This window comes from Carcharodon carcharias, chromosome 11 (assembly GCF_017639515.1).
Source record: "Carcharodon carcharias isolate sCarCar2 chromosome 11, sCarCar2.pri, whole genome shotgun sequence".
In the NCBI taxonomy this organism is placed as follows: Eukaryota; Metazoa; Chordata; class Chondrichthyes; order Lamniformes; family Lamnidae; genus Carcharodon; species Carcharodon carcharias.
In genome coordinates, this window is record NC_054477.1 from 84,595,547 (window position 1) to 84,607,892 (window position 12,346).

The 12,346-nt window shown below is 42.2% G+C and overlaps 1 protein-coding gene across 1 annotated transcript; it reads left to right on the forward strand.

Annotated features, from left to right (window-relative positions):
* Positions 1–787: 787 nt before the first annotated feature.
* Positions 788–1,159, forward strand: LOC121283900 (histone H2B-like). Its single transcript, XM_041198703.1, has 2 exons — positions 788–913; positions 956–1,159. The coding sequence occupies exons 1-2, from the start codon at positions 788–790 to the stop codon at positions 1,157–1,159; spliced, it is 330 nt and encodes a 109-aa protein (XP_041054637.1).
* Positions 1,160–12,346: the final 11,187 nt, after the last annotated feature.

Here is a 12,346-nt window from a genome sequence, read left to right on the forward strand (position 1 = left end):
TCAGAAGAGGGAGTGAAATATTACATCTAGCCAGGTGAAGTTAAGAAACAGTGTGTTTATTTTTCCCAAAGATTACTGGTAAAATTAGTACTATGATAATTTTTTATGATCAGGGAGGTAACGTTCAAAGACATAGGGCTGAATTTTACAAGTCGACGAGCAGAGGCAGGGCCTGGTCGCCGACGTGTAAAATGATGCTCGGTGACATCGGAGAGAACTCCCGATGTCACCGTTCCTGATTTAAATTCTCAGGAAGGCGGGAGTGCAGCAAAATCAGCTGTGCACCTGCCAATCTGTCGATGGCCAATTGAGGCCATTGACAGGATCAATTAAGCAATTAAAGGACCTGCCCGTCCAACCTTAAGGTTGGTGGGCAGGCCAGGAGCCCCGGCAGGAAGTAGAAAAAAACATGAAACCTCATCCACAGGTAGGATGAGGTTTCATGAAGGCTTTAAAAAATTTAAATAAAGATTGTGTAAAAATTATGGACATGTCTCAACTCATGTGACATTGTGGTGGTCTTATTACTACTGAATTCAAGGCACACATCTCGAAATTTATACAAATTGCAAAACAAGTTGTGGCAGGTGTTTCAAGTTTCATTTTTGGATTTGAACAACATAGCATTTACCATCGACTGTGCCATAACAGCCAAGGCAAACTGAGTGAAGACTTGGAGTTTGGAGCTCGGTGAAGGGTGGGGGAGGGAAGCAGCATAGGTCGGTCAGACCGTCTATTTAATCGGCGCTCGGAAGGGGTTTGGTTTATTCTGTTTCTGATAGTGACGATGGTTGATGAGAAGAAACCAGCTCCCAAGAAGGGAGGCAAGAAAGCCTTAAAGAAACCGGGAGCAAAGGGCGGCAAGAAGCGGCGGAGGTCGAGGAAGGAGAGTTATGCCATCTACATCTACAAAGTGATGAAGCAGGTTCACCCCAACACCGGCATCTCCTCCAAGGCCATGAGCATCATGAACTCGCTCGTGAGCGATATTTTCGAGCGCATCGCGGGTGAGGCTTCCTGCCTGGCCCATTACAACAAGTGCAGCACCATCAGCTCCCGGGAGATCCAGATCGCCGTGCGCCTGCTCCCCGGGGAACTGGCCAAGCACGCCGTGTCGGAAGGGACAAAGGCGGTGACCAAGTACACTAGCTCCAAGTAAAACCCCTGAACTGACAAACACATATTCAAAACACAGAAGATAAGAGAACATGGTGTTGGGGGTGAGATATTAGCATGGATTACAGGAGTGGCTGCTGCTGCTTGTAGCTAATCCTACCAAGAGATCTGCGGTCATGGTATGCCACTTACAGAATGTCTTGTTCCATCCTCACACATTGACTGCGAGCAGAATATTTCGCTCGTTGGGCAGGCGTGAGCCCAACCTGAGTTAAGCATAAAATGGCATGTGATGACGTCAGGCGAGTGTCCCGATGTCATTGCACACTTGCGCGATATTTCGGGTGGCAGCATGCCCGTCAACAATTAAGCAGCCTATTATGGCCATTAAAGTCATAATTAAAAGAAATTTTTTGCTGCCCAGCCAACCATACAGTTGGCAGGCAGGCGAATCGGCCAGGTAGCCTTTGGATTTTCTGCAAAGCCTCATGCACGGGCGAGATGAGGTTTCGATCAGTGACTTAAAAAAAAGAAAAATTTTCAAACTAATTTCTAACATATCCCTGCTCATGTGACAGAGGCACATGAGGAGACAGGTTTTTAACATTTTTAAATTCTTTATTTTCAATTTTAAAAATCTTCAGCTCCCTGAGGCAGCTCTCAAGGAGCTTTTACTGCAGTCGGGGCCCGATTGCAGGCGGTGGTCTGTTTCGCGGCTGCTCCGGCTCGCCTCCGCCAACCGGAAAATCCTGGCCTGTAGCTTGTCTGCAACTACTCTATGACATCCATCATCCAAATATGCTTAGGTTGACCCCTCATTCTGCTACCCTCCACTTTGTCCTCTAGAAGATATCTCTGTAGCTTTTCACCTCTGATCAAATGGCCAAAATACTGCCATTTTATTTTCTGAATGTTACTTTTCAGAATTCTTTTTGCTCTTGCAATTTCAAGCATCTCTTCATTTGTCTTATGGACTGTATATGGAATTTAAAACATACAGCTTAGTATTCACATTTCAAAGGCCTCTATTTTCTTCCACAAATCTTTATTCATTGTCCAGGTTTCTGGGGCGTACAGGAAAGTGGATAGAATGTAGCATCTTATGAGACTTTTCCTTATTACAAACCTGACTTTTGTTGTTGTTAACATATCCTTTACCTTCAAGCTCACAAGAAACAAGAGAGTCTAGATAAATGGCTCATGTTCAGGTTGCCAAACTGGAACTAGAGGAGTGCTGCAGGGATCAGTGCTGAGGCCTTGACTATTAATGATCTATGTTAATGACTTGAACGAAGGGACCAACTGTATTGTAGCCAAATTTGCTGATGATACAAAAAGGTAGGAAAATAAATTGTAAGGAGGATACAAAGAAGCTGCAAGCGAATATGGTTAGGTTAAGTGAGTGAGCAAAAATTTGGCAGTAATGTGGGGAAATATGTGGTTGTCTACTTTGGCAGGAAGAATAGAGAAGCAGAATATTATTTTAATAGAGACAGACTGCAAAATGCTACAACACAGGGACATCTGGGTGTCCTTATGTATAAATCGCAAAAAAAAAAGCATGTATGTACAGCAAATAATTAGGAAGGAAAATGCCCAGTCTTGGGTGTCAGGCCTCCAGCTCTCCTGTGACATCTCACTTCCCACTGATGCAGTGGAAGGCTTTGGCACAAAATTCGGATATCTCCCTCAGAACAACTAGTATCTTCAGTAATGACTGCCATGTGGTGTCTAAATAAATGTCACACTTCATCTGACACATCTCTATTACTGCCCCCACTGATTATAAGTGGATAGGAAACATGTCTCCATATCAACTGAGGGCTCATTCCAGTAAAAATCCGAACTTTAATTAGTTTCTACTGGAATTGGATTCTGACCCCAAAACAGAACTGGCTCCTATTTCCCGCCTCCTTGGTGAAAATTCAGTCCCGAGGCTATAATTTTAAATAAGAGTAAGTTATAATTTTTACATATCATATCACAGATTTTCCTGTTCAAGTCAAAGCAGTTGTGCTGGGGATACCATGAAATACTTTTGGATTCTAATATGAATTCATCCTGTTTGTTGTTCATTCGAGGACCTCAGTCTCTTAGTTTTAGACTGTTCTCAGTATTGCCCTTCAGTCAAGAGAATTTTAAAGCCAGTCTAGAGGAAGTGTGTTATTTATCTTCACTACATCACAAAAGGGCATCCTGTTTTGGTGCAGTGGTGGGTTTATTTTGATAAAGGTTTGGGACAGTGGCCAGAGAAAAGATTGGAATTCGTAGCTAGGGATCAGAGTTTTCTCCAGGGACTAAAGACAATGTCTTCAGTCTTCCCAATGTTTAACGGGAGGAATTTTGGTTCATCCATGACTGGATATTGAATAGCACATAAGCAGAGGAGAGGTCAAGAGAAGTGGTGGTTTGGTAGAACCGAGTGTTGTCAATGTAGGTGTGGAATCTGACTTTGAATGACGTTGTCAAGAGACAGCATGTAAATAAGAGGCAAACCAAATATAGATCTCTGGAAGACTCCAGAGGCAATGATGAGGGCACAGAAAAAGAAGTTATTACAGGAGAGTTTATGGCTACGACTGAATAGGTAAGAGCGGAGTCGGTTGAAGGTGTCTCCCCCAGCTGGAGAACAGAGGAGAGGCATTGGAGGAGGATGGTATGGGCAACCAAGTCAAAGGCTGCAGACAGATAGAGAAGGATGAGGTATTATTCTTCAGGTTTCCATCGTAATAATGCTTAGCCTGTCAGTGAAAGTGGGCCATGGAAAGAAAACATGTCCGTGCAAACTGTGACTTTTTTTTAATGCAATCAGTGGTAGTCTGCTTGTTCTTGAGTGTAATATTACCAGTAAACTTCTTCTGATAGTCATAGATGTTGTGTTATTTAAGAAGAATGAAAGGAAAGTTGGTTAGGAACTTTGAATGGCAAGCTATTGCAATGTGGGTGTGATGACTGTCACTTTAAGAACGGTTCAACTGAGCAAGGGTCACATGATTTATTCAACCAATATGTGGCTAGTGCGGGGGAATAAATTTTTGGGGAGGGGTTTCCTAGAAAAAAGATAGCTGTATGAAGGGCTGGCTGGATACAAGCAGCCACAGAAGCTCTCATGTAAACAAAGATTGTTTTGTTTGACTAAGAAGCCTCCCAGAGCGTGTTTCTACATTTGGCAATGAGGAAAAAAACAATTCTGGCACTGTCTCCCACCTGCATCTGTGAGTATCGTGTCTAATCAACAACTGTGAATAGGAAATTATATTACTCACCGAGATGCAGCTTTTCAGCCGGATAGACCAATTCAACTCCTCTGCAGAGGAATGGGGTCATTTCCAACTGAAACCTTCAGTCATAATGTAATGTTTTAAGTTTAATTCGCAAGTGACAGGTCTATACTCACTAGAGTTTAGAAGGATGAAAGAAGATCTAATTGAGATATATAAGATGCTAAAGGGGATAGACAAAGTAGACGTGGAGCGGATGTTTCCCCTTGTGGGGCATTCTAGAACGAGAGGCCATAATTTTAGGCTAAGGGGTGGTAGATTTAAATCAAAGATAAGGAGGAATTACTTTTCTCAAAGGGTCATGAATCTGTGGAATTCACTACATCAGAGTGCAGTGGATGCTGGGACGCTGAATAAATTTAAGGAGGAGATACACAGATTATTAATTAGTAACGGGTTGAAAGGTTATGGGGAGAGGGTGGGAAATTGGAGTTGAGGCCAAAATGAGATCAGCCATGATCGTATTGAATGGTGGGGCAGGCTCAAAGGGCTGAATTGCCTACTCCTGCTCCTAGTTCTTATGTTCTTATGCTCTTATGTGAGAGCCCCAGGGCAGTTGATTGCGACATACATTGTGAAACAATTATCAGAGCATTGCAATTTTGGTATGACCTGAAGTGATATGCTGCCAGATTGATTAATCTGTGGCGCATGAAATGATACCATACAACATCGGTTGTTAGCGGAAGTTGATATTGATTTCAAACATGCGATGAAGATTACGCTTTCTATGGAAAGCACTGAGGCAGATGCATTGGAACTGCAGGGCGTGCAAAGTGGAGCCATGCACCAGTTAGGGCAGGAACTGGCCGCCAGCTTTGTCACCAAATCGGCTGAGGCCACTGGGAAAGGGGAAGCAGTTCCAGTAAGCTATAGAACTAAAAGATACAGCGGAGGCAGTCAGGAAGTGATTCCTAAAGTTCAATGTTATCAATGTGGGAGTAACCACGCCCCTGAATCTTGTCAATTTAAGAAGGCTGAGTGCCATTATTATAGAAAAAAAGGAAACCTGAGGAGAAAATGCAGGGCTAGATCCAGGCAGTCAAATAGCCAATTCAACAAGATGTTACAAGTACACAGTATGGAAGACCCTGGTGCCAGTAAGTCTGATATTTACTCTCTTTTCAACCTCAAGGATGTTAAGCCAGACCCAATCACAGTAACACTCTGTGTAACTCTGTGTAAATCAGAAACCTCTAAATATGGAACTAGATACAGGTGCATCAGCCACTGTGATGGGTGAGCACATATTCCAGTATTTGAGAGGGAATGCCCAGCCTTTAAATTTAGAGAGCACTTCAGCCAAGCTGAAAACATACACTGGAGAAGAAGTAAATGTGAGGGGTACCACCATTGTACCTGTGAGCTACTGCATGAAGCTATTATATATAATATTTTAATATAATCTATTTAATAAAATAGAAGTTTGATCTGTGGGTCTGTCTAAACTGGAATAAAGCCAGCTAGTCTGTGTGCTTTGATGGGGACTGGTTTTGATATGGAAGCGAGATAGCATGCATTTGCATTTTTTGAATATAACATTCAAGAAGTGGCATGAAAATTGATGCCTATCTAGCCGCTACCAAGCCATATGTTTACATTAGTAATAAAATTGATATTATGAAAGGAGATTCATTGTTAAAAGGTGAAGTTCAAAGAGGTTGTTGATACAATAAGAATTAACATTCAATGTGGCAGGTAGGTATAGCTTCAGTCATTTCCGGGTGTGCAGGCAGAGGCAACGTAAGATCAAAAGGCAGCTGCAAGCCTCCAAATGGCTCCACAGTGAACAGAACCTAATTTTGAATTCGTAAGGTGAAAATGCTTTGCCTGGTGTTTGGTTAAGTCTATGGGTTGCTGTTGCCTTAATGGAGATTAGTTTGGGAATTTGTTAAAAGTTATGATAGTAGTAATTTGGAGCCATGTGTACATATAATTTAACCTGTATAAATTAATAAAATGTTTCATTTAGTTTAATGTAAAACCTCAAACTAGTGGTCTGATTCCTGAGTTTAGAGTCATATCTCAAACATAACACTTAAAATTTATTGGTTATGACAGTTGTTTAAAGTTTCCCTCTGGGATTTTTAAAGTAACTCCTCTTTACCAACTGCATCGGTCATAACACAATGAACAGCAGTCTGCCCAGCTACCTATCGTAGTAGTAGTGGGTGAAGGACCAAGCTTTCTGGGCCGTGACTGGCTCAAGAAAATAAGTTAAATTGGACTGATATTTTCCAGATGAGGACAGGTAGATTGTCAGAACTGTTAAGAAAATATGATAGTATATTCCGAGACAAGTTAGGCAAAATTAAGAGCTTAGAAGCCAAAATTTATATGAATCTGGAAGCCACCCCTCGATTTTTCAGAGTGAGACATGTACCAAATGCCCTATGTGAGAAAGTGGAGGCTGAACTAAAGGGGTTAGAAGAGGTTAGTTATTATCCAGCCGGTTCAGTTTTCAGAATGGGCTGCACCCATCGTCCCAGTTTTGAAGCCCGACACTATCCATATTTGTGGTGATTACAAACAGACTGTCAATCAGGCAGCAAAGCTGGACAAGTATCCTCTTCCATGAATCAAAGATCATTATGCAAAACTTGCCGGGAACCATCGCCCCTTGATGTTCAGGCATTACCATCACTGAATACCCCCATATCAACATCTACTGGTTACCATTGATAAGAAACTCAACTGGACTAGTCATATAAATACTGTAACTACAAGAGCAGGTCAGGGGCTAGGAATCCTGTGACGAGTAACTCACCTCCTGACTCCCCAAAGCCTGTCCACTATCTACAAGGCACAAGTCAGGGGTGTAATTGAATACTCCCCACTTGCGTGGATGAGTGCAGCTCCCACAACACTCAAGGAGTTTGACACCATCCTGGACAAAGCAGCCCGCTTGATTGGCACCACATCCACAAACATTTACTCCCTCCGCCACCGATGCACAATAGCAGCACTGTGTACCATCTACAAGATGCACTGCAGGAATTCACCAAGGCTCCTTAGACAGCACCTTCCAATCCCACAACCACTACCATCTAGAAGGACAAGGGCGGTAGATAGATGGGAACACCAACTGGAAGTTCCCTTCCAAGTCAATCATCATCCTGACTTGGAAGTATATTGCCATTCCTTCACTGTGACTGGGTCAAAATCCTGGAACTCTCTTCTTAACAGCACTGTGGGCATTGTGGGCACATGAACTGCAGCGGTTCAAGAAGGCAGCTCACCACCACCTTCTCAAGGGCAACTAGGGATGGGCAATAAATGCTGGCCCAGCCAGCGAAGCCCACATCCCATCAATGAATAAAAAAAAAAGTCATATACCAAGCTGGACTTGAGTCACACTTATCAACAGCTTGAGTTGGGTGACAGTTCCTGAGGATATGTCACTATAAACACCCACAAAGGGCTTTTTCAATACACGCACCTGCCTTTTTGTGTCTCATCGACATGCGCATTATTCCAATGCACAGTGGAGAGCCTACTACAGGGGTTGCCATACGCTGTGGTATAACTTGATAATATACTCATCACAGGGCCCATGGAGGCCAAACATCTGGCAAATTTAGAAGAGGTGTTAAGAAGATTTCAGGAGGCTGGCGTTCGCAACAGAAAAAAAAGTGCATTTTTCACAGGATCAATGCTCAAGGGCTATACTCTGTCGAGGAGAAAGTCAGGGCCATAAAACAAACACCTTCCCCCACGAACGTGTCTGAACTTAAATCGTTTCTAGGAATAGTCAATTATTAAGGGTGCTTTTTGCCAAATCTATCCATTGTGCTGGCCGCCTTATACACCCTATTGAATAAACACCACTGCAGGTTTTGGAGAACTTCTCAGGAAACGACTTTCAATAAGGTGAAGCAATTGCTGCAGTCTTCAAGCCATCTTGTATACTTCAAACCTTTGAAGGAGCTAATACTGACATGTGATGCTTCTTTATATGGCACTGGGCCTGTTTTGTCCCACGAAATGGCTGATGGCTCAGAAAGGCCGATAGGATATGGATCAAGAATACTATCAGTAGCTGAAAGAGGCTGCTCACAAATCAAGAAAGAGGGCCTATCAATAGTTTTGGCATCAAAAAGTTCCATCAATATCTACATGGGAGGCTCTTCACTATTATTTCAGACCAGTAGCTGCTGTCGGTTTTTTTTAAGGAGAATAAGGACATTCAGAGATGGGCGTTGATCCTGGCCGCAGTTAAATACACCTTCAAACACTGACTAGGAATACATATTGCAAATGTGGATGCCCTGAGTCGCCTGACCTTGAAAGAAAGTATTACATGTATACCTATTCTTCAAAAAATTGTCTTGGCCTTAAACTTTTTGGATACACTACCAGTATGTGTGAAACAAATCAAAACCTGGCCCAGTCGGATCCACTGTTATCTGGAGTATGAGATAAAATCCTTGTGGGATAGGGAAATGAGGCAATTTGAGAGGACATGAAACCCTACTCCATCCGTAAACACGAACATAGATGTCAAGATGGTATTGTGTAATGGGGAGCACAAGTGGTCATTCCTGCGCCGGGCTGGAAGCTCCTCCTGATGGAACTACACAGTGGCCACCATTGGTATATTGAAAATGAAAAGATTAGCCAGGATTTATGTGTGGTGGCCCAGAATCAACACTGATATTGAGAACATGGTAAAGCACTGCCAATAGTGCCAGTTGCAACAGAACCCGCCAGCCACAGCTCCACTACACCCTTGGGAATGGGCTGGGCAACCATGGGCCCACATCCATGTCGATTTATGTAGGACCGTTTATGGGTACAATGTTTCTCCTCATAATTAAGGCACAGTCTAAGTGGATGGAAGTTTTTTGAGGTGAGAACACCGACATCGATGGTGACCATCGAAAAGCTGTGGCACTGTTGCACAACTCGTGATTTGCTTGAAGTAATTGTGTCTGATAATGGGGCAGTGTTCAAGAGTGTGGAGTTTTAAAACTTCACCACTCTCAACGGTATAAAATACATAAAGGCAGTGCCCTACCACCCAGCATTGAACAGCTTAGCCGAGAGAGCCATCCAAACTTTTAAATCAGGCATGAAAAAACTATCAGGTGGATCTTTAACAACAAGAGTGTCACATTTTCTGCTGATTTACCATACCACCCTCCTGCTGAACTGTTAATGAAATGTTGTCTCAGGACAATGTTGAGTCTTATGTTTCCAAATTTGCAGGAGGTGGGGGGCAGAGTCAAATCAGTGCAATCAGAAGACAAGTCATGATTCTCACAACTGAGCTAGGAAGTTCTCAACAAATGAAAATATGTACGTGAAAAATTTTGGTAGCAGTCCTAGGTGGATTCCAGGAAGGGTAGTCTCTGAAACCGGACCTCTTTCATCTCAAGGTTAGAATGACGGATCATTCGGAAGCACGTTGGCCATTTGAGGGGTAGAGATGCACTCTCACAGTCAGTGTTACCACCAAGTATTGGTGAACCTGTGTACACTGAAGATTCTGGTCGATCTGCAATCAACATCAAGGACATTCCTGTGGATGTTAATGATAATGAATTGTCTGTACCAACTGTGGCTGCAAGCCCACGGTGGCTGGAGCAGAGGACTGCCAGGGAGCAGAAGGTGACCTGCCCCTGTGCCCACAAAAGGAGGAGCTCTGAGCAGGGGGGAGCACAGCCCGCAGGCCCACTTAAAAGGGCCAGGACTGGGCAGGAGCTGGTGGTCCTCCAGGAGTTACCCATTAGTACAATTCCAGAAAATGTTGATCTAGTAGAAGCCTCACAACCTGTCAAACTACACCACTCAACAGAAATTCGAAAACCACCCCAAAGACTTAATTTATAAATATGGGGTCTATTGTGTGTATTGTGTAATTGAAGTCTGGGCTAACAACAGATGTAATTATTTCTAGAATTCAGAAACTCTTGGTTCAATTGTTTAAAGCAATTGTTAACTGAAAAGATGTACAAAGGAGTTAAAGGGGGAGAGATGTGATGACTGTCACTTTAAGATTGGTTCAGCTGAGTAGGGGTCACATGATTTGTTCAACCAATGTGTGGCTAGCACGGGGGAATAAATTCTAGGGAGGGGTTTCCTAGGAAAAAGATGGCTGTATAAGGGGCTAGCTGGATACAAGCCACGGAAGCTCTTGTGTAAATAAAGTTTGTTTTGTTTGACTAAGAAGCCTCCCAGAGCGTGTTTCTACTGTAGGGATGTCATATAAGAACATACCGATCTGCAAATTTCAGAACTGTTTGAGAATTTTAAACTTTCCATTTATCTGGTGCTGCCATGAGGGCAGGCATTGGTTCCAACATAAGCATGAGCCTGCACATAGGGAACGTGAACTTGATTTAAAACTGAAACTCATGAGAACCTCAGAAAAACTCTGAATGGGAGATTGTAGAGAACTTGCAAAGTACACAATGCCCCATGTTTTTGAATGGCTGGAAATAGTTCTAGTTACTTAGAAACAAGGCTATATATAATAGCTTCATTTCAAAATTATTCTTACTTCATTAAATTTCACTTCTTCATCTTTGCTTTCTACATTACATAACCAAACTTAGAATTTCAGTCATGTAATTTTAAGAGAGATGATACATGACTTCATAAAGAGAAATTTGGAAAAAGATCTATATCCATTATGAAGCTTACAGATCCCCATGGCTTCTCTGTTCATGAATACTATAGGTACCAAGCTCATGAATACCATATGCAATGGATTGTATTAATGTATTCAACAATAACTCATATAGCGCTGTTTATGTAATGAAACATCGCAAGATAAGTCACAAGAGTGTTACAAAACAAAGTATGACATCGAGCCACTTAAGAAGATATCAGGTCAGATGACCAAAAGCTTGGTCAAGAGGTAGGTTTTAAGAAGAGTCTTGAAGGAGGAAAGTGAGGTAGAGATGCAAAGAGGTATAAGAAGGGAATTCCGTAGCTTGGGACTAAGCAACTGAAGCCACGATCGCCATGGAGCAATTATAATTTGAATGCACAAGTGGCCAGAATTTGAGGAGTGAGATATCTTGGAAGGTTGTGGGGTTGGAGGAGATTGCAGAGATTTGGACAGGCAAGGTCAGGGAGAGATCTGAAAGCAGGGATGAGGATTTTAAAATCAAGCCATTGCTTGACCGGAGCCAATGCAAATCAGTGAGCAAAGGGGTGATGGGGAATAGGATTATTGCAAGTTAAGAGATGGAATTTTGGATGACCTCAAGTTTACAGAGGGTAGAATGTGGGGGATGCATTGGAATAGATGAGTTTAGAGGTAAAATAGGCAGGAATGTGGGTTTCAACAGCAGATGAACTAAGACGGTTGAAGTCAAGCATTGTTTCAGAAGTGGAAATAGACATTCATCAATAAAGAGTATTAATCAGATATCTCTCTATCTCTTGAATCCACATGCCTGTAGCATAAGGGAAGGACAGTGTCCCACATTGTGTTCTGCTAGCCTTATACTACCTCCCTTTCACTCTACACATCGCATTTAAGATTCATGTCTTTGTCTATAGATCCTTTTGTGGCTTTACCCTCTCATTAGTTTAGTCTCATGTCCTCTTTTCTCTTTCTTTATCAATATCTTGGTCATATTTTATGTATTCTAAAATCCTCAAAATCTTCAGGTGTACTATATTTTTGGTAACATCTTAAGCCTCTTGCTTTAGTTTAATATTATATTTAACTTCCTTCTCTTGGGTTTTCATTCTTTAAGATAATGTATACTTGTTGAAAGTAATGAATTAATTCTTTAAATGTTTGCCATTGCTTAACAGCAGTCATGTCTGTTAATCTACTTTCCCCTAAATCGTATTTAATCAATTTGACTCTCATACCTACATAATTTGTTTTGTTCAGATTTAAGTCCTTACTTTTGGAGTTAACTAAATCCAATCCCCAATTCAGTATAAAATTCTATTATGTAATGGTCAATCTGCCCAAGAGGCCCTTT